At 42.1% G+C, this 23,940-nt stretch overlaps 1 protein-coding gene across 3 annotated transcripts in view; it reads left to right on the top strand.

The window, feature by feature from the left end:
- LOC124048587 (methyl-CpG-binding domain protein 5-like) overlaps positions 1-23,940 on the top strand; it is a 41,582-nt gene that overhangs the window by 2,057 nt on the left and 15,585 nt on the right. For 2 of the 3 annotated variants that reach the window (XR_006841257.1, XM_046369530.1), the window contains exon 2: positions 11,442-12,116. Coding sequence is in view for 2 of the 3 variants with exons in the window: in XM_046369530.1 (XP_046225486.1) it covers positions 12,007-12,116 (110 nt within the window). In the remaining variant the exon portion in view is untranslated. Of the gene's footprint in view, positions 1-11,441; positions 12,117-18,161; positions 18,251-23,940 lie in introns of those variants that run through there. The other variant, XM_046369539.1, reaches the window with a different exon arrangement.

Here is a 23,940-nt window from a genome sequence, read left to right as displayed (position 1 = left end):
GTTCTTAACTGGCATGCCTAGTTTTAAAAAAAGAAGTCAAACAATGAGATGGGAGAAGTGGGACTTGCAGTGCAAGCATCTAAAATGCTTGATGGTTATGCAGAAGCTCGTAGCCGAGCAGTTCAGATGAAGTTATTGAATAATATGTTTATTTTGCAATGCTCGTGCACGCAATGCGGGCGGTGTGGTCAGCTTGTAAAGGTAACTGGGGAGGAAGTGTAGTTCTTCAACTGAAGGCACACACACAGCTTGTGGATCTGTGCAGAACTGCTGCAGTGAGTGCATCATTTTTTTATTTGAAAGATTATTTCTAGCTGATATGAAAAATAAGGGGCATATCAGCATATGTTTTCGAAAACCTTTATGACAGCTATGATTATTGCCGTTTCTGAACGTTAAAACGCAGCGTCTGGGGTGTTGTACAAAACAAGGTCATCAGCGATTGGATCGTCTTTAACCAATCAGAGTATCAAATCCAATGATTCATTTAGTAAACGCCACTTTGGCCCAACCCTTTTGTCTCTGGTCCAACCCATCGTTTTCTTTGACCAATCAGAACCCTTAGAATGTGTTTACGTTCTAGTAGCCTATGATGAGTCGTGAGAAAAATATACCGAAGTAGGATCTCATCTTTCTATGCCTACTGCGTTAGGTTAGCAAGGAGTTTTGGTAGGTCGGCTATCTGGTCTGGCCATTCTTTATAAACTACTGCACGTTAATGGAATACTGAAATAAGACAAATAATGAATGTACGGGGTCGGTCTATTTACTAGAAGGCCACTATATGGGTGTTGGTTTGAGCTGGCATAGCACAATAATAAACTCAGCAAAAAAAGAAACGTCCCCTTTTCAGAACCCTGTCTTTCAAAGATAATTTGTAAAAATCCAAATAACTTCACAGATCTTCATTGTAAAGGGTTTAAACACTGTTTCCCATGCTTGTTCAATGAACTATAGACAATTAATGAACATGCACCTGTGGAACGGTCGTTAAGACACTAACAGCTTACAGACGGTAGGCAATTAAGGACTCTGAAAAACACCAAAAGAAAAATGCCCAGGGTCCCTGCTAAATTTGTGTGAACGTGCCTTAGGCATGCTGCAAGGAGGCATGAGGACTGCAGATTTACATTTAAGTCATTTAGCAGACGCTCTTATCCAGAGCGACTTACAAATTGGTGCATTCACCTTATGTGGCCAGGGCAATAAATTGCAATGTCCGTACTGTGAGACGCCTAAGACAGCGCTACAGGGAGACAGGACAGACATTTGTTAGTCACATGTCTGTGGAACTTTATTTTCTCAGTTGTTGACTCTTGTTATGTTCATACAGATATTTACACATGTTATGTTTGCGAAAATAAACGCAGTTGACAGGGGACTTTTTTTGTTGTTGAGTTTACACCCCCCCGGACCACTCATTACTTCCCGTGTTTCATAAATCCCATAATAATGGATGTGGAGTCCTATCCAATTATAGAACATCACAGGAAAATCAATTCAATTTATGGGAGAATCCTTCATGGCTGAGACGCAAGGAGGGAGAGGTGCTCACTCCATGTTCTTCTATACTCCGAGTTGATATTTACATAATAATGAGTTGTCCTCGACCACACCCACAAATTGGGGGGAAACGTTTTCCCATTGACCCTCATTGTAAAAGAGACAACTTTGTCGAATTCGAATTATATATAGTTTTTATACAGAAATAGTAAAACATGCCAAAAAGCTGCTGTGTTGTTCAGTGTACCTGTAACGGTCAAAAAGCCTAACCTCCCTTATAGGAGCATAAAAAATGTAGGGAATTATAAAATGGGTGGTTCGAGCTAGAGGTCAGCTGATTATGATTTTTCAACGCTGATACCGATTATTGGAAGACCCCAAATAAAGCAGATACTGATTAATCGGACACTATTTATTTATTTATTTATTATTTGTAATAATGACAATTACAACAATACTTAATATAATACCTCAATAAAATCAATTTAGCCTCAAATAAATAATGAAACATGTTCAATTTGGTTTGAATAATGCAAAAAGTGTTGAAGAAGAAAGTAAAAGTGCAATATGTGCCATGTAAGAAAGCTAACGTTTAAGTTCCTTTCTCAGAACATGAGAACATATGAAAGCTGGTTGTTCCTTTTAACATGAGTCATCAATATTCCCATGTAAGAGGTTTTAGGTTGATGGAATTATAGGACTATTTCTCTCTCTACCATTTGTATTTCATATACCTTTGACTATTGGATGTTCTTATAGGCACTTTAGTATTGCCAGTGTAACAGTATAGCTTCCATCCCACTGCTCGCTCCTACTTGGGCTCGAACCAGGAACACAACGACAACAGCCACTCTCGAAGCAGCGTTACCCATCGCTCCACATAAGCCGCGGCCCTTGCAGAGCAAGGGGAACAACCACTCCAAGTCTCAGAGCGAGTGACGTTTTAAACACTATTAGCGCGCACCCCGCTAACTAGCTAGCCAGTCAGACTGCAATATCAAATCATAGACTTAGTTATAACATGATAACACACGGAAATACGAGCCTTAGGTCATTAATATGTCCGAATCCGGGAACTATCATCTCGAAAACAATACTTTTATTATTTCAGTGAAATACGGAACCGTTCTGTATTTTATCTAACGGGTGGCATCCATAAGTCTAAATATTCCTGTTATATTGCACAACCTTCAATGTTATGTCATAATTATGTAAAATTAGGCGGCCCAAACTGTTGCATATACACTGACTCTGCGTGCAATGAACTCAAGAGAAGTGACACAATTTCACCTGGTTAATATTGCCTGCTAAGCTGGATTTATTTTAGCTAAATATTCAGGTTTAAAAATATATATACGCACCGCATCGAATATATGCAACGCAGGACACGCTAGATAAACTAGTAATATCATAAACCATGTGTAGTTAACTAGTGATTATGATTGATTGATTGTTTTTTATAAGATAAGTTTAATGCTAGCTAGCAACTTACCTTGACTTACTGCATTCGCGTAACAGGCAGCACCGCCTTGAAAAGGGCCCTACAATATTCAGTTTTTTTAAAGTAGTGAGAACGCTCAGGAGCAGGCATTGTTGAAAAGTAATCATTAATTAATCATGTTTTACTTTTCCTAATGGTTAGAGCATTGAGCCAGTAACCGAAAGGTTGCTAGATTGAATCCCCGAGCTGACAGGGTAAAAATCTGTCGTTCTGCCGCTGAACAAGGCAGTTAACCCGCTGTTCCTAGGCCGTCATTGTAAATAAGAATTTGTTCTTAACGGACTTGCCTAGTTAAACTTTTTCTAATATATATATATATATATATATATATATATATATACACACACTGCTCAAAAAAATAAAGGGAACACTAAAATAACACATCCTAGATCTGAATGAATGAGATATTCTTATTAAATACTTTTTTCTTTACATAGTTGAATGTGCTGACAACAAAATCACACAAATTATCAATGGAAATCACATTTATCAACCCATGGATGTCTGGATTTGGAGTCACACTCAAAATTAAAGTGGAAAACCACACTACAGGCTGATCCAACTTTGATGTAATGTCCTTAAAACAAGTCAAAATGAGGCTCCGTAGTGTGTGTGGCCTCCACGTGCCTGTATGAGCTCCCTGCAATGCCTGGGCATGCTCCTGATGAGGTGGTGGATGGTCTCCTGAGGGATCTCCTCCCAGACCTGGACTAAAGCATCCGCCAACTCCTGGACAGTCTGTGGTGCACCATGGCGTTGGTGGATGGAGCGAGACATGATGTCCCAGATGTGCTCAATTGGATTCAGGTCTGGGCAACGGGCGGGCCAGTCCATAGCTTCAATGCCTTCGTCTTGCAGAAACTGCTGACACACTCCAGTCACATGAGGTCTAGCATTGTCTTGCATTAGGAGGAACCCAGGGCCAACCGCACCAGCATATGGTCTCACAAGGGGTCTGAGGATCTCATCTCGGTACCTAATGGCAGTCAGGCTACCTCTGGCGAGCACATGGAGGGCTGTGCGGCCCCCCAAAGAAACGCCACCCCACACCATGACTGACCCACCGACAAACCGGTCATGCTAGAAGATGTTGCAGGCAGCAGAACGTTCTCCACGGCGTCTCCAGACTGTCACGTCTGTCACATGCTCAGTATGAACCTGCTTTCATCTGTGAAGAGCACAGGGCGCCAGTGGCGAATTTGCCGATCTTGGTGTTCTCTGGCAAATACCAAGTGTCCTGCACGGTGTTGGGCTGTAAGCAAAACCCCATCTGTGGACGTCGGGCCCTCATACCACCCTCATGGAGTCTGTTTCTGACCGTTTGAGCAGACACATGCACATTTGTGGCCTGCTGGAGGTCATTTTGCAGAGCTCTGGCAGTGCTCCTTCTACTCCTCCTTGCACAAAGGCGGAGGTAGCGGTCCTGCTGCTGGGTTGTTGCCCTCCTACGGCCTCCTCCATGTCTCCTGATGTACTGGCCTGTCTCCTGGTAGCGCCTCCATGCTCTGGACACTACGCTGACAAACACAGCAAACCTTCTTGCCACAGCTCGCATTGATGTGCCATTCTGGATGAGCTGCACTACCTATGCCACTTGTGTGGGTTGTAGACTCCATCTCATGCTACCACTAGAGTGAAGGCACTGCCATCATTCAAAAGTGACCAAAACATCAGCCAGGAAGCATAGGAACTGAGAAGTGGTCTGTGGTCACCACCTGCAGAACAACTCCTTTATTGGGGGTGTCTTGCTAATTGCCTATAATTTCCACCTGTTGTCTATTCCATTTGCACAACAGCATGTGAAATGTATTGTCAATCAGTGTTGCTTCCTAAGTGGACAGTTTGATTTCACAGAAGTGTGATTGACTTGGAGTTACATTGTGTTGTTTAAGTGTTCCCTTTTATTTTTTTGAGCAGTGTGTGTGTGTGTGTGTATATATATATATATATCTTTATTGAATGTAATTTTGTAATTGACCAAAACAGGCAGACAACAAGAATATTGCATTTTGAAAAAGGTCACGTTTTTGCTGTGAGCTGGTGGGGTAACCTAGGTAACTACAAGTTGTTTTCCCCACGGGCACGGCTGCAACGTTCTATCTAATACCCACTGGAACTATACACTGAGTGCACGAAACATTAGGAACATCTTCCAAATATTGAGTTGCACTCCCTTTTGCCCTCATAACAGCCTCAATTCATTGGGGCATGGACTCTACAAGGTGTCAATTGTTCCACAGAGATGCTGGCCCATGTTGACTCTCTAAATCTTCCCACAGTTGTGTGAAGTTGGCTGGATGTCCACCCTCTGAATGGCACGCATACACAATCCATGTCTGATTTGTCTCAAGGCTTTCTCTTCCACTTCATTTACAATGATTTGAAGTGGATTTAACAAGTGACATCAATAAGGGATCATAGCTTTCACCTGGATTCACTTGCTTTTAGTCTGTCATGGAAAGAGGCATTCCTAATGTTTTGTACATTTCAGTGCGGCCTTATACGTTACTGGACATTTTAGTTTGTGTGTGATTAGGTATGAGATAGGAAGGCCTTCAAGACCACCGACAGCGGGGAAAGAAGTTATACTAGTCTACACTGTTAACCTCAAGGGAGAAAGTCGTTTTTGTGTTAGAACTGTGGCAGCAACATTCAAACATTGTGATATACAGCATATCATGAATCGGGGGGGGTCTTTCTACATTTTTGCGAGAAGTAAAACATTTTTTTTTTAAATCACATTTTACGTAAGTATTCAGACCCTTTACCCAGTATTTTGTTGAAGCACCTTTGGCAGCGATTAAGGCCTTGAGTCTTCTTGGGTATGACACTACAAGCTTGACACAGCTGTATTTGGGGGGCTCCTCCCATTCCTCTCTGCAGATCCTCTCAACCTCTGTCAGGTTGGATGGGGAGTGTTGTTGCACAGCTATTTTCAGGTATTGCCAGAGATGTTCGACCAGGTTCACGTCTGGGCTCTGGCTAGGCCACTCAAGGACATTGAGACTTGTTTGAGGTTGTGGACAGCTTCTCACAGCACCACAGAGGAACTCTGGAGCTCTGTCAGAGTGCCCATCTGGTTCTTGGTCACCTTCACGACCAAGGCATTTCTCCCGATTGCTCAGTTTGGCCGATCGGCCAGCTCTAGAAAGAGTAGTATTGGTGGTTCCAAACTTCTTCCATTTAATTGAAGAATGATGTTCCTGGGGACCTTTCAATACAACATTTCTGTGCCTCGACACAATCCTGTCTCGGAGCTCTACGGGAAATTCCTCCGATCTCATGGCTTGGTTTTTGTTCTGACGCGCACTGTCAACTGTGGGACCTTTATATAGACAGGTGTGTGCCTTTCCAAATCATGTCCAATAATTTTAATTTACCACAGGTGGACTCCCAAGTTGTAGAAACATTTCAACGATGATCAATGGAAACAGGATGCACTTGAGCAAATGGTCTGAATACTTATGTAGATGAGGTATTTCAGTTTAAAATATTTTTTAATACATTTCTAAAAGCCTGTTTTCAATTAGTCATTATGGGGTATTGTGTGTAGCTTGCTGAGTGCAAAAAATATCAATATGTTTTCGAATAAGGCTGTAACGTTACAAAATGTGGAAAGTTGCTGATGGTGAACCTGAACAATCAAAATAAAATCAATTGTAAGCCCATTTAGCAGGTAGGTCTATAGCCAGATGAGCGTTGTCTCCGGTAGCTTTCGTTTATTCCTGTAAAACACCATTTTCAATAGTGCATGGATAACAATAATCTAGCAAATTACATACAGTGGGGCAAAAAAGTATTTAGTCAGCCACCAATTGTGTAAGTTCTCCCACTTAAAAGGATGAGGCCTGTCATTTTCATCATAGGTACACTTCAGAAAATCACATTGTAGGATTTTTAATGAATTAATTTGCAAGTTATGGTGGAAAATAAGTATTTGGTCACCTACAAACAAGCAAGATTTCTGGCTCTCACAGACCTGTAACTTCTTCTTTAAGAGGCTCCTCTGTCCTCCACTCGTTACCTGTATTAATAGCACCTGTTTGAACTTGTTATCAGTATAAAAGACACCTGTCCACAACCTCAAACAGTCACACTTCAAACTCCACTATGGCCAAGACCAAAGATATGTCAAAGGACACCAGAAACAAAATTGTAGACCTGCACCAGACTGGGAAGACTGAATCTGCAATAGGTAAGCAGCTTGGTTTGAAGAAATCAACTGTGGGAGCAATTATTAGGAAATGGAAGACATACAAGACCACTGATAATCTCCCTCGATCTGGGGCTCCATGCAAGATCTCACCCCGTGGGGTCAAAATGATCACAAGAACGGCGAGCAAAAATCTCAGAACCACACGGGTGGACCTAGTGAATAACCTGCTGAGAGCTGGAACCAAAGTAACAAAAGCCTACCATCAGTAACACACTACGCCGCCAGGGACTCAAATCCTGCAGTGCCAGACGTGTCCCCCTGCTTAAGCCAGTACATGCCCAGGCCCATCTGAAGTTCGCTAGAGAGCATTTGGATGATCCAGAAGAAGATTAGGAGAATGTCATATGGTCAGATGAAACCAAAATATAACTTTTTGGTAAAAACTCAACTCGTCGTGTTTGGAGTACAAAGAATGCTGAGTTGCATCCAAAGAACACCATACCTACTACCTACATGGGGGTAGAAACATGCTTTGGGGCTGTTTTTCTGCAAAGGGACCAAGACGACTGATCCGTGTAAAGGAAAGAATGAATGGGGCCATGTATCGTGAGATTTTGAGTGAACCTTCCATCAGCAAGGGCATTGAAGATGAAACGTGGCTGGGTCTTTCAGCATGACAATGATCCCAAACACACCGCCCGGGCAACGAAGGAGTGGCTTCGTAAGAAGCATTTCAAGGTCCTGGAGTGGCCTAGCCAGTCTCCCAATCTCAACCCCATAGAAATTCTTTGGAGGGAGTTGAAATTCCGTGTTGCCCAGCAACAGCCCCAAAACCTCACTGCTCTAGAGGAGATCTGCATGGAGGAATGGGCCAAAATACCAGCAACAGTGTGTGAAGACTTACAGAAAACGTTTGACCTCTGTCATTGCCAACAAAGAGTATATAACAAAGTATTGAGATAAACTTTTGTTATTGACCAAATACTTATTTTCCACCATCATTTGCAAATAAATTCATTAAAAATCATACAATGTGATTTAAAAAAAAAATTTTAATTCCCCTAATTTTGTCTGTCATAGTTGAAGTGTACCTATGATGAAAATGACAGGCCTCTCATCTTTTAAGTGGGAGAACTTGCACAATTGGTGGCTGACTAAATACTTTTTTGTCCCACTGTATGTTACTCAACTGATTAATGCCTAATATCGTGTTAGCCATTTTAGCATTTGAATGCTGAATAATCGATATGCAAGATTAGGAACATGCCGCCTATCTTGCGAAGCTGGGCTCATTTTGCAGCTTGTTTAGCCTACTGATATTCCCTGGGGTGGTTCGGCATGCACAATTACTTATATATGAATGACTATCAACACAGTTACTTGCTTAGTTCAAGACTAAAGGAGAGGACCCATCAGTTATCACAAAAGAGGTATTGATGAGATATTTTTGGAAGGTAGAAAGTAATTTGAGTAAAACCATTTTTAGTGAATCAGTGATTTTGTAACACTTTGAATCGATGCTCTGACCGATGCATGTTACATTTGGATCGGTTTGGGTTCCTCGGATCTATGCACTTGCTTCTTAAACATTTTAATTGTTACATCGCTAGTATGCTACCTAGTGGTTAGAGTGTTGGACTAGAAACCGGAAGGTTGCGAGTTCGAAACCCCGAGCTGACAAGGTACAAAATCTGTCGTTCTGCCCCTGAACAGGCAGATAACCCACTGTTCCTAGGCAGTCATTGAAAATAAGAATTTGTTCTTAACTGACTTGCCGAGTTAAATAAAGGTAAAATACAAAATGTTAAAGTATACTGCATTTTACTATACCGGTATTGATACACACACCGGTGTGGATTTTTACTTTACATTCTAACATCATTTTGTTTAATTAAATGATTCCGTAGTTCTTCCAATAATCAGTTTTTATCGGCAGTACAAAACTGCTACAGCTGAGAACTGCTAGCTAAATGCACAACTAGTCAACAACTTCAGAGTAGAGAACCCCAGAAATCGTCTGACTGCCCTTTTATTAAGATCTGCAAATTAACCCGAAAGTACATGGTCAAAGATGATGGTGATTAATATTCTGATTTTCTTTATTTTATAGAGGCATACTAAGACCAAATGCACTTGACAGTGTTTAAATTATTTAAAAAATTGTGCAGGAAATTAAGAAATAGAAGAAAAATATGGAAGGCGAAGGCTGGAATTGAACAAATAACTATAGAAATAGCAACCATTGATCGAGTACCCGAGTTTGAGGCTACAAAATTAGTATTTCGTTGTTCTACAAATAAGACTACAATGTCTTACTATTTTTGGTTGTAGTTTGTTTGAACAGTATAAAGCAATCAGAATGGAGAAAGCCCAATTTTAAAACCACTTTGAATGAATTTGAAATGTCAAATAGCTTCATACCGTCAATGACAAAAATAGTGTGATATATGATTGGCCATATTGCCCAGCACTAAGGCCCAGTGTGCCTGATTTACATTTTATTATCCAGGGAATATATTTTTTATTGTGCTGTATGGGTACTTAGGCTTCATTTACATGTCATTCTAATACACTGGGTCAATCTTCTTCTTCTTTTTTCTCATCTGGCGTGGAGTTGGATTGTTTGTTCACGATATCACAAGTAGAGATACTGTGTTCCTGGAACTCCACACTGCCAAAATATTTGAAGCTGTTGAATCTAACACTGAAGTCCCCCCCCCCCCCCCCCGTCCCCCCCTTTGCGACAGCTACCTTGCATCCAAGAGAGCCTGGCCTATTTTTCAACTCGCTCTGTTTCCCTCCAAGCTATGGAGCGGTGGTGGAACAGTGGCGAGCCATGCAGTGTTTTATGGCTGATTTATCACGTGGGAGGGTCTAGTAGCCTATCATGCTCTACAAATGTGCCTGGCTTTTAGGCACACATACTGTGGAGGGTAAAACACGATAAAGCCTTGAATTACACACCTTCGATTTTTGTTTTGTTCTTACAGTCCATATTTGTGATTTATTTTGACATTGTGTGCAGGCTTTCCGTCAACTATGAAAATAAAAGATGGCGCGATGATGGTGGGCTAACAATCAGATTTGAATATTGGCCTTTGCTGTTCTGTTTGTCCTCCTTCAGACATATCCCAAGGGTGTCTGTGACAGTGGCACTACCACTGCTCTCAATCGTGTGTGTGTGTGTGTGTGTGTGTGTGTGTGTGTGTGTGTGTGTGTGTGTGTGTGTGTGTGTGTGTGTGTGTGTGTGTGTGTGTGTGTGTGTGTGTGTGTGTGCGCTCTGATTTAATACCAAGCCATTTTGTATTGGTATCTAGGCGAAGGAAGGCACCCTTGCTTTAATTACCAGCGTTTTCTATACACGCTCGGCTGTGTGGATGAGTCATCCGTCACAGAAAATGCACAGCGAGCGTGATTCACACTCTGTAATGCAATATCAAAGTGCTGCTGTTTTTATTTCACCCTAGAGTTACAGATAAGTTGTCGGTCTGACAGGCCTGGCGGTGAAGACGAGCACCTCACAGCCCAGGAGACACACAGGGCTATCGAGTGTTTCAGCCCCTGGGAGGCCAACTGTCACCTTTACACCCCCACTATTTCAGCAAGAGAATTCACAAGAGATGGAGACCGATTTGACCATTCAGATGACAAAATGCAAGACTTTTGTTAAAATTAAACAACAAAAATGAAAATATAGCTAATCAATTCTAATATATTTGTCCTCCAAATCCACCCACCTAGAAATGGCTGTGGATACACAGGGGGAAGATTTCCATCCTATTGCCACAACGGATCTCTTAAGGTATTGGCCAGAGAAGGGCTTGATTAAAAAGGGGGATGGGAGGTAGGTTGACTGGCCCATTGCCGTGGCGACTCGGTATCATTAAGCCTTAGCAGTATTCAGAGTCACGTCAGTGCCTGGAACAATGGCATCCAATCCGTCATGATTTTGTGACCATTCACTCCGCATATAGCCTAATGCAGCTAACTACCGCTAGTGACTTCTACAACTAGTCCTAATTACATTTAAGAGCGATTTCTTTCTAAGTGGAAAAACTATAATTTTTTAAATGTGCACAATGGATTTAACATCATTTAGGGTTATGTAAAAGTTCTGCAAAGCCTGTCTTGTGTGGGAAATATTTAGAAATATTATTCTCAATGAGCTCCTCCTACTCATTGAGAGTCTTTAGACTATAAATATATTTAGACTATATAAATATATTCCTAAAAGCTTTTTTGTCGTAAATTTGACGGTGTTACTTTTTACTTGTTTTACAGGTTGGAATGTATGGGACAGTGGCTGCTTTAATCCATTATCCTCTCTGGGATGATGTAACGCTGACATAACCTGCAACATGAGGAGTTTTAAGGTGCCCGCGGCAGTTCGTCCCAGCCAGAGCTCACTTAATCACCAGATCCATCCAGATTTGTCCGATTATCAGCTTCTGTGAACTGAAAGTGAAAACATCGGTCTGTGTGAGAGGTCGCCTGGGCAGCTCTACTTCAAGTTCCCTAAAGGTCACCCATGTCAATGTCGGCAGGTTCTCCCACCGTTACCATGGCCTCTTCACAAAAACATGGATGAAAATGGTGATTTTAAACATGACGACATTAAACAGGATGGGGACAAAGGGCCTCAAAGGTCTGGTTCCACAGTGAACCTGTCCCAGAAGAGGCAGGCAACGGTGGGATTGGCAGTTCCAACCAGTTGTTGTAGCATATCCTGCTCGGTCAGTTCACTCCTGAGAGACCCCAGGATGATGCACACTAGTCTGAGCTCTCTGACAGACTTGTGATATCTCACATCGCAAGGGTGTAGTTGTGCGGACTTAAGGAGTGGACAATGAACAGAACAAAGAAGTATGAAGGTCTGTGTTCTGAGGGGAAGCCCCCGGCTGAAGTCCCTATAGGTTGGCAGCGGAGGATCACCCACAGCGGGGTTGTCTACATAAGGTAAGACCTACTCTACCTGTATTTCAACTAACCTGGGGCCCATCTGCCCAATCAGAATTTAGGCTAATGACTTCTTTCATTCTACAGGAAGATTTTCATGTAACTGTAACCATTTGAAATGTGTTTGTTGAACAGGTTCCTTCATACAGGATGAAAAAAAATTAAAAAACTTTTATTTGCATATTAGGCCCACTAATGTCCTTTTATTTTATATTCTCAGAGATGCTTGTCATTAGGGATGTAACGATTCACTGAAAATCATCGGTCCCCGATTTGACATGTTTAAGTGTTTTTTTTTTTTCTCCCGAGTGACGCAACGTTCTAAGGCACTGCATATCAGTGCAAGAGGCGTCACTACAGACCCTGGTTAGATTCCAGGCTGTGCCACAACCGGCCGTGATTGGGAGTCCCATAGGGCAGCGCACAATTGGCCCAGCGTCGTTAGGGTTTGACCGGGGTAGGTCGTCATTGTAAATATGAATTTGTTCTTAACTGACTTGCCTAGTTCAATAAAGAAATAAATAATAAAAAGATATGATCAGTCCGCGGAACCCAAACCGATCCAAATGTAGCATCTGTCAGAAAATCTATTCAAACGTTACGAACCTCTCTCTGATTTACTCAAATGTTTTGCTCACATTTGTACTTTCTACCTTCCAAAAAGACCTCATATTTTGTCACAACTGATGTGTCCTTCCCTTCAGTGTCGAACTGTAACTGTGTTGACAGTCATTTGATAAACAAGTCATTATGCATGCCGAACAACCCCAGGGAATATCAGTAGCCTTAAACAAACTACACAATGTGCCAAGCTTCGCAAGATAGATGTTCCTAATCTAGCACGTCTATTCTGCGGGCATCTTCAGCATTCAAATGCTAAAATTGCTTGCGCGATATTAGGTTGTCACTCAACTAATAAAGCCTGTGTAATTATGCACTATTGAAAATTGTGTTTTACAGGAATAATAGGAAGTTACCGGAGACAACACTCATCTTGCTGTAGGCTACCTGCTGAATGGGACCTACAATACGATTTATTTTGATTGTTCAGGCTTTAATAAATATCTATATGGTCATTTTTCGATATACAGGAAAAAGGTGATAATTTTATAACGAGGACAGCGATCACCTTTGTTGGGCGTGCTGCATGGCCGAAGTGAGCGGAGAAGTTCACTCTGTAAAACGTGAAAACAGTCAAAACCATATGATTTGGAGATGGGGTGAAATCCAAAGTTGTTTTATATGTTCATTGGGTATGTTAAGCTGGCACTTAACAAACTAGTTTACACACACACACACACACACACACACACACACACACACACACACACACACACACACACACACACACACACACACACACACACACACACACACACACACAGCAAGCTGGCACTTAACAAACTAGTTTACACACACACACACACACACACACACACACACACACACACACACACACACACACACACACACACACACACACACACACACACACACACACACACACACACACACACACACACAGCAAGCTGGCACTTAACAAACTAGTTTACACACACACACACACACACACACACACACACACACACACACACACACACACACACACACACACACACACACACACACACAGCAAGCTGGCACTTAACAAACTAGTTTACACACACACACACACACACACACACACACACACACACACACACACACACACACACACACACAGCAAGCTGGCACTTAACAAACTAGTTTACACACACACACACACACACACACACACACACACACACACACACACACACACACACACACACACACACACACACAGCAAGCTGGCACTTAACAAACTAGTTTACACACACACACACACACACACACACACACACACACACACACACACACACACACACACACACACACACACACACACACACACACACACACACACACACACACACACACACACACACACACACACAGCAAGCTGGTACTTAACAAACTGTACAGGCTATAAACAAGCAGGGAAACGTGTATGTGGATGCTGTTTTTCTGGTTGCTGGTGATTTTTAATTCCACGTTAAGACACGCGATGCCCAACTTCCATCAACACGTCTCCTTTCTGACTAGGGGTGATACACTCCTAGACCACTGTTATTCTACCCACAGGCGTGCATACAAGGCCCTCCCTCATTCACCATTTGGCGAATCAGATCATGACTCTGTACTCCTGCTTACTGTTTACAAGCAGAAGCTCACCAGACTCCGATATTTTGCTACAGGACTGCTTTGCTAGCGCTGATTGGAATATGTTTTGAGAATCCGCCGATAACATCGAGCGAACCACCTCCGTTATTGGCTTCTTTAGGAAATGCATCAGCGACATTGTCCCCACGGTGCAGATGTTCTGCTAAGTAAAGCATCCCCACAACATGCTGCCACCCCCGTGCTTCATGGTTGGTATGGTGTTCTTCGGCTTGCAAGCCTCCCCTTTGTCCTCCAAACATAACGATGGCCATTATGGCCAAACAGTTCTATTTTTGTTTCATCAGACCAGAGGACATTTCTCCAAAAAGTACCATCTTTGTCCCCATGTGCAGTTGCAAATCGTAGTTTGTCTTTTTTATGGTGGTTTTGGAGCAGTGGCTTCTTCCTTGCTGAGCGGCCTTTCAGGTTATGTCGATATAGGACTCATTTTACTGTGGCTATAGATACTTTTGTACCTGTTTCCTCCAGCAGCTTCACAAGGTCCTTTGCTGCTGTTCTGGGATTGATTTGCACTTTTCTCACCAAAGTACGTTCATCTCTAGGAGACAGAACGCGTCTCCTTCCTGAGCGTTATGACCGCTACGTGGTCCCATGGTGTTTATACTTGCCTACTATTGTTTGTACAGATGAACGTGGTACCTTCAGCCGTTTGGAAATTGCTCCCAAGGATGAACCAGACTTGTGGATGTGTATAATTTATTTTCACTTGTGGACGTCTATAATATTTTTCTGAGGTCTTGGCTTATTTCTTTTGATTTTCCATTGATGTCAAGCAAAGAGGAACTGAGTTTGAAGGTAGGCCTTGAAATACATCCACAGGTGCACCTTCAATTGACTCAAATTATATCAATTAGCCTATCAGAAGCTTCTAAAGCCATGACATAATTTTCTGGAATTTTCCAAGCTGTTTAAAGACACAGTCAACTTAGTCTTTGCAAAAAGTAGATGTCCTAACTGACTTGCCAAAACTATAGTTGAACTTCTTGATGCTACCCATCCCTTTAGCGAGATAATTGTCATCAACAACCTCTGAATTGCATAGCGCCACATTCAAATAATATTACTAAAAATATTTACATTCATGAAATCAGAATTGCAATATTACAAAACACACCTTAGCCTTTTGTTAATCCACCTGTCGTGTCAGATTTTGAAAATGTGCTTTACAGCAAAAGCAATCCAAGCGTTTATCGATCTACAAAACATTATGAACACCTAGCATCAAGTAGCTTGATCAGGAAAATCAGAAAAGCAATCAAATTAATCGTTTACCTTTGATCTTCGGATATTTTCACTCACGAGACTCCCAGTTACACAATAAATGTTCCTTTTGTTCCATAAAGATTATTTTTATATCCAAAATACCTCTGTTTGTTTGGCACGTTTTTTTCAGAAATCCACAGGAAAGAGCGGTCTCGACAATGCAGACATTCCAAACAGTATCCGTAATGTCCACAGAAACATGTCAAACGTTTTTTATAATCAATCATCAGGTTGTTTTTAAAATATATAATCGATAATATATCAACTGCAACTGTCTTTCAGTAGGAGAGAGAAAGGCAATGGCTGCCCAAACTCTGAAGCGCAAAGCAAAACGCTGCTGGCACCCGGCCATACAATGACGAGATGTTATCTTTCTCATTTTTCAAAATAAAAGCCTGAAACTATGTCTAAAGACTGTTGACATCTTGAGGAAGTGATAGAAAAAGGAATCTGTTTGATATCCCTTTAAATGGAGGACAGGCACGCATAGGAACACAGACGTTTCAAAATAAGAGGCTCTTCCTGATTGGATTGTCCTCAGGCTTTCGCCTGCAATATCAGTTCTGTTATACCCACAGACAATATTTTTACAGTTTCAGAAACTTTAGTGTTTTCTATCCTAATATGTCAATTATATGCATATTCTAGCATCTGGTAATGAGAAATAGGCCGTTTACTTTGGGAACGTTATTTTTCCAAACATAAAAATAGTGCCCCCTAGCTTCAAGAGGTTAACCTACATATGTTAACTTGGGGTATTTTGACCACTTTTCTGGGATGCTTGCTTGTTTTCTTAGCTCTACTGGGAAGCTGAGCAGAAGTATATATTATCATGTTATTTATGTTAGTGCAGGGTGAGCTGCACACTGGACTTCCAACTAGGGCACACCGGCTCATTGCTAACAGCATAAATCTGATTCATAGACACGTGATTGCTGTATACAATCAAATCAAAATCAAATATATTTATATAGCCCTTCGTACATCAGCTGATATCTCAAAGTGCTGTACAGAAACCCAGCCTAAAACCCCAAACAGCAAGCAATGCAGGTGTGGAAGCACGGTGGCTAGGAAAAACTCCCTAGAAAGGCCAAATCCTAGGAAGAAACCTAGAGAGGAACCAGGCTATGTGGGGTGGCCAGTCCTCTTCTGGCTGTGCCGGGTGGAGATTATAACAGAACATGGCCAAGATGTTCAAATGTTCATAAATGACCAGCATGGTCATATAATAATAAGGCAGAACAGTTGAAACTGGAGTAGCAGCACGGTCAGGTGGACTGGGGACAGCAAGGAGTCATCATGTCAGGTAGTCCTGGGGCATGGTCCTAGGGCTCAGGTCCTCCGAGAGAGAGAAAGAAAGAGAGAAGGAGAGAATTAGAGAACGCACACTTAGATTCACACAGGACACCGAATAGGACAGGAGATGTACTCCAGATATAACAAACTGACCCTAGCCCCCCGACACATAAACTACTGCAGCATAAATACTGGAGGCTGAGACAATAGCTGTAGGGTCAGCAGAGGCATTCAGGGCAGTTAGGGGGACATAAATCAGGTTACTTACATTGTCTACCTATGCCCCTGGTATAATGTACATTTGCTAAAGCATTATGATGACTCAGCGACACAATGGTAGAGATTAACTGGGCTGGGCCATTGAAGTCATTGTCTCAACTCAGCCTTATAATGCTGTGAAAGGATTCAGGAACCCAAATAATTTGGGTGGATCCCATCCTCCTTATAAAATGTGTTTTCTTCCCAAAAGGTATTGAAATTGTCAACAAAAGTTATACCCATTGAGCTGCACATAGCCGGTTGTGAAGAGAAAGAATCCTGCTAAAGCGTTCAATGCCATGATTCAGAGAGGCCACAGGGCCAGATATGATGGGTCTTTTATTAGTGTCTAGTAGATAGTCAATCAGCTCTTTGAAATCCTGTTTAACTGTTCAGAGCTGCCCTTCATAATGTCATTAAAACCCACCAAAACTATGATAGAATCGATTTCCTGGCGTAGTACGTTCAGGAGCAGCTTAGTATTGTAATTTACTCGAGCTCTGGGATAGGACACTGTTTTTGCATGAGGAACAGTCACATTTCTTACCTTGGAGCTGCCAAAAATCACAGTTGGCAAGAAGGACAAGGAAATCTGCCCACTCCCACTTTTCACAGGATGGTGCAGGCCTCCAGACAGATGGAGACGCCCCGCTTGATCCAGAGTAGGGATGAAAGGGTGCCAACGTCGACTTCTAAATCGTAGGAGTAGGCACAGCGGCTGCAGACACAGGTACCCCCAGCGACGAAGGTGTAGGAAGATCAGGCTACAGCGCTGCGAAACTATTCAATATCTGTATCCGCTCCGGACCTCTCTTTGGGAATGTAGACGTTTTTGTAGATGTTTTTGGCTTCCGCGGCTCGTGACGCGACGATCTTTGATTGCCATGCTCCTCTTGCTGTGCTCCTTCGACTCTATCAGATGGGGGAGGAGAGGCAGAGATGGCTCCCCTGGCGAACGAACTCCGGGCAACACCAGCCAGTCGGATAATGATAAACAACAAGACGGAGATTCATCCAACATGCACAAACGGCGTCAAGCCACCGGTGAAGAAAAGGTAAACATTCCACTCTGCATTTTCCCCAGTTTCTTACATTGACTGGCTACCTGCGTGATTAAAGAAGCCACCTCAAGCTTATAATCTTTGCTGCAATGGAACTCTGAGTGATCCAGTTTTTCCCGAACAAAGCGTTGTGAATACAGCTCCTACAGCGCTGGAACCATTCATTTACTTTTTCAGAGAGGTCTCCATTGGAAAACTCATCTGGGACTAACTTCGTTAGCTTGATGGCTAACGTTAGCAGCTTAGCTTGGTTAGCGGCTCTTTCAAGCCGACTTTAAGAATCCATGAAAAAACTATTTTGGTATTTATGTTTAACAAAGATTGGTTATGTTTTAGTTAAAATAACAGTGGTTTCCAGTATACAGTGTTCCGCTGCGCACTCTGATGTCAGGACCAACAATGTAATCCCAAAGGTGTTCTATGGGGTTGAGGTCAGGGTTCTGTGTGCAGGCCAGTCAAGTTCTTTCACACCCATCTCAAGATACACTTTCTGTATGGACCTCGCTTTGTGGACAGGGGCATTGTCATGCTGAAACAGGAAAGGGCCTTCTCCAAAATGTTGCCACAAAGTTGGAAGCACAGAGTCATCTAGAATGTCTTGTATGCTGTAGCGGTAAGATTTCACTGGAACTAAGGGGCCTAGCCTGCACCATGAAAAACAGTCCCAGACCATTATTCCTCCTCCACCAAACTTTACATTTGGCACTATGCATTTGGGCAGGTAGTGCTCTCCTGGCATCCGCCAAATGCAGATTAGTCCGTAGGACTGCCAAATGGGGAAGGGTGATTCATCAATCCAGAGTCCAATGACGGCGATCTTTATACCACTCCAGCCGACGCTTGGCATTGTGCATGGTGATCTTACGCTTGTGCGCGGTGGCTCGGCCATGGAGACCCATTTCATGAAGATCTCGACAAACCGTTCTAGTGCTGACGTTGCTTCCAGGGGCAGTTTGGAACTCTGTAGTGGGTGTTGCAAACGAGGACAGATGGTATTTACTCTCTATGCGCTTAAGCACTTGTTTTGTGAGGATGTGTGGCCTATCACTTCACGGCTGAGCCGTTGTTGCTCCTAGACGTTTCCACTTCACAGTAACAGCACTTACAGTTGACTGGGGCAGCTCAAGCAGGGCAGAAATTTGACTAACTGACTTGTTGGTAAGGTGGCATCCTATGACGGTGCTACGTTGAGTCACTGAGCTCTTCAGTAAGGCCATTCTACTGCCAATGTTGTCTATGGAGATTGCATGGCTGTGTGCTTGATTGTATACACCTGTCAGCAACGGATGTGGCTGAAATATCCTAATCCACTTATTGCTTCTACACTTGCATTGCTTGCTGTTTGGGGTTTTAGGCTGGGTTTCTGTACAGCACTTTGAGATATCAGCTGATGTAAGAAGGGCTTTATAAATTAATTTGATTTGAAGGGGTGTCCACATGGTTTTGTGTATATATAGTGTATCTACATCTATCACTCCAGTATCCCTGCACATTGTGAATATGGTACTGGAACGGACCAACCCTGTATATAGTATGCTTGCTTATTTTCCTGTGTAGCTCAGTTGGTTGAGCAATGGCAGTGTTTTGGGTTCTATTTCCACAGGGGACCAGTATGAAAATGTATGCACGGACTACTCTGTCGCTCTGTAGAAGAGCGTCTGCTAAATTACTCAAATGTAAATGTAACTTTATTATTTTTGTTTTCCCTGTTTACTACTGTATTGTTGGGCGTAGAGCTAACGAGATAGGCATTTCACTGTACTTGTGCGCATGACCTTGAAACAAGTTAGTTAGTGGGTGATGGTGATTTTAGAACCAAAGTGGGATGTCAAAACTTTTGCGCTAAATAGCAATTGTATCTACGTTTTGGGGAATATTCAGAGGTGGAAACTTTCCGTTGGAGAATATGCAAATGAATGTTTTTTGTATTCTCCCTGGAACTCCTCAATGTCCACCTCTTGAACATCAGATTGAGGCCTCATCTTCACTGTCACTTTCCAACCTTGTTGAGGATGGCTCGTTGTCAGGCTCAAAAAGCCTCAAATTTGCCCGGATGGCCACCAATTTTTCAAAACTTGTATTTGTCAGACTGTTGCGTGCTTTGCTGTGTGTGTGTGTTCCCAAACAAGGACCAGTTGCGCTCTGAGGATCCACAAAGTCCCTTCCACCAGGTGGCTGATGAGATATGTTGGCACGACTGCCATATTGCATCTCCATCCCAAAGCCCTTGCTTGGAAGTGTACTTCGCCAGACTGCCAAGAACCTTGCCCTCATCCAGGTCAAGGTGGTGAGACATGATAGCGATGACACCATAGGCCTTGCACCAAACAGGATGCTCTTGCCAGCATACTTGGGGTCTAACATGTACGCTGCGGCGTGTATGGGCTTCAGGCAGAAGTCTTCACGCGATTTGATGTATTTCAGAACTGCCGTTTCCTCTGCTTAGAGCAACAGTGAAGTGGGCAGGGCAATACTGATTTCTTATCTTACATCTGCAAGCAGAGTATACATCAGGCTGTATGGCATTGTCTCCCTCAATCCGTGCAATGGTTACTGCTATAGGTTTCATGACCTTCAGGCTGCTTACCACGCTCTCCAAAAATACATTGTCCAGGAGGATCATCTTGATGGGACTGGCCATATCGGAAGACTAATATGGACATTTCTTGGAGAGACTCCTTTCCCTCCAGGAGACTGTCAAACATGACAACATCACCCCAACAGGTGTTGCTGGGCAGCTTCAATGTGGTGCTCTTATTCTTCTCACTTTGCTTGGTGAGGTAGATTGCTGCTTTTCATTGAGGGGTGGAGATGTAGTTAATTATTCTTTCCCCATGAACATTCGACTACCCATCAGAGATGATTGCAATAGTCTGCTTTCTCTATGATTTGCTTGACCTTCACTTGAACTCTGAACTCTGCATCCAGCAAATGAGTAGATAAAGCATGTCTGGTTGGAGGGGTGTATGCTGGGTGAAGAACATTCGGAAATCTCTTCCAATACACATTCTCTGTGAGCATCTGAGGTGAACCAGTTGCATACATAGCTCGAGCAAGACATTCATCAATTGAGCAAGACATTCATCAATTTACCTCATCGATATTGCTATCGATGAGGTCTCTGATTCATAATTTTCACCTCGAATAGAAGTAGAGGGACTTTTGTCGGAGGTTGCTTGTTGTGAACGCTGAGGGAACTTTATGCACTTGGCCAGATGATTCTGCATCTTTGTTGCATTCTTCACATATGATTTGGCACAGTATTTGCAAATGTACACAGCTTTTCCTTCTACATTAGCTGCAGTGAAATGTCTCCACATCAGATGGTGTTTTTTCTGTAAAGATTAGGAAAAAATGAATCTAAAAAAAAACAAATACAATTCAATGTACAGATAAATAATTAAGCAGTTAAACAACTCCTTTGTAAGATAAATGTTTTAAAATGAAACATGTATGGAAAAAGGTGAATTAACACACCTCAGTTAGCAGGCTCAAGCCAGCTAAAACCCACATGGTAACTAACTAGCAGAAATTGTTAGCAAGTTAGACATTATTTAAACACACTTTGCTGTAGGCAACTATTTTCTAGTTGACAAAAAAATACGTTGGTCCTATAAAATATATTCACCACACCCAGTATTGCAATCAAAACTTGGCTCAGACAGTTTAGTAGTGTGGGATCAATAGCATCTCATTAGTGTGAAAGATCGTGAGAATCAGCTGTACATGTGATGGAAGAGTACACTGCACATGTGATGGAAGAATGCACTGTGCATGCAGATGGTTGCAATTCCATTGAATTGGGAATAGTTTAACCAAGATATGCCACAAGACCTAGAATTGCCTTATGTGTATCCCACAAAAGGTTCACTGTTATAAGTTAAGTTTTTTTTTAATGAATTTCAGAAAAATTCCCCAATTCCCAGGCTTAACTTCCCATGAAAAAATCTGGGAAAATTCCGGAAATGTAAAGGGAAGCTTCTGACCCTTTGCAACCCTAATTGTAACTGCCTGCTCTGGTCTGGGCACCTACGCTTGAGCCAACAGCTTGATGATACAGTGCGGGTAGACTAGTCTACATGATGAGATGATGGATAAGAGCGAGAATATTTTTATTTGTCAAATGGCAGCCAAGCATCGATGATCATGTCACCAGAATAAGACCCCCAATATTTATTGGAAAGCAACATCAAGCTCATCACCATGCACTTTCACCACCCAGTGAAGTTAACCTGTCTAGGATTGGGGTTCTGCCAAATTCAATCAACAGAAATCTAATAATTCAATTTTCTCAAACATACAAGTATTAGGCACCATTTTAAAGCTACAATTCTCGTTAATCCAACCACAGTGTCCGATTTCAAAAAAGCTTTTCCGCGAAAGCAGAACATATCATTATGTTAGGTCAGCAACTAGTCTCAGAAAGCATATAGCGATTTTCCAAGCAAAGAGAGGAGTCACAAAAAGCAGAAATATTTATAAAATTAATCATTAACCTTTGATATTCTTCATCCGATGACACTCCCGGGACAACATGTTACACAATACATGTATGTTTTGTTCGATCAAGTTCATATTTATATCCAAAAACCTCAGTTTACATTTAGCTTTGCCTACAAAACATCCTGTGAATTTGCACAGGGCCACAACAAATCACAGAAATACTCCTAATAAACATTAATAAAAGATACAAGTGTTATTTACAGATTTAAAGATGTACTTCTCTTTAATGCAACCGCTGTGTCAGATTTCAAAAAACTTTACGGAAAAAGCAAACCATGCAATAATCTGAGTATGGCGCTCAGAGGACATACACAACCCAAGAATATATCTGCTATGTTGGAGTCAACATAAGTCAGAAATAATATTATAAATATTAATGTACCTTTGATCTTCATCAGAATTCACTACTAGGAATCCCAGTTCCACAATAAATGTTTGATTTGTACCATAAAGTCCATCATTTATGTCCAAATTCCTCCTTTTTGTTAGGGCGTTTAGTAAACAAATCGAAACTCGCGGGCAAGTCCAGCGGAAATGTCTGGCCGTAGAAACAAATCAAACTATGTATAGAATCAATCTTTAGGATGTTCTTATCATAAATGTTCAATAATGTCCCAACCAAGAGAATTCCTATGTCTGTAGAAAAGCAATGTAACGAGAGGTAACTTTCTCATGACCACGCATCACGAGACTGAGGCTGCAGGCAGACCTCTGACTCATTCACCTCTCATTCAGCCCCCCTCACAGTAGAAGCCTGAAACAACGTTCTGAAAACTGCTAGTGGACGCCTTAGGAAGTGCAGGATGACCCATATCCCACTGTATATTCAATAGGGGCTGAGTTGAAAACCTACAAACCTCAGATTTCCCACGCCCTGGTTGGATTTTTTTTCTCCGGTTTTTGCCTGCCATATGAGTTATTTTGTACTCACATCATTCAAACAGTTTTAGAAATGTCAGAGTGTTTTCTAATACTACTAATAATATGCATATATTAGCATCTGGGACTGAGTAGGAGGCAGTTTACTCTGGGCATGCTTTTCATCCAAATGTGAAAATGCTGCCCCCTATCCATAAGAAGTTATTAATAACTTTATCTGTAGTCTAATAAACTGTGTGGTTTCCTGAGTCTAAGTGGGGAGGACTATACACCACATTGCGTGACTCCAAATTTTCTTTGAC

Source organism: Oncorhynchus gorbuscha, linkage group LG01 (genome assembly GCF_021184085.1).
Source record: "Oncorhynchus gorbuscha isolate QuinsamMale2020 ecotype Even-year linkage group LG01, OgorEven_v1.0, whole genome shotgun sequence".
Classification (NCBI taxonomy): Eukaryota; Metazoa; Chordata; class Actinopteri; order Salmoniformes; family Salmonidae; genus Oncorhynchus; species Oncorhynchus gorbuscha.
This window is presented reverse-complemented; position numbering and strand designations above follow the sequence as displayed.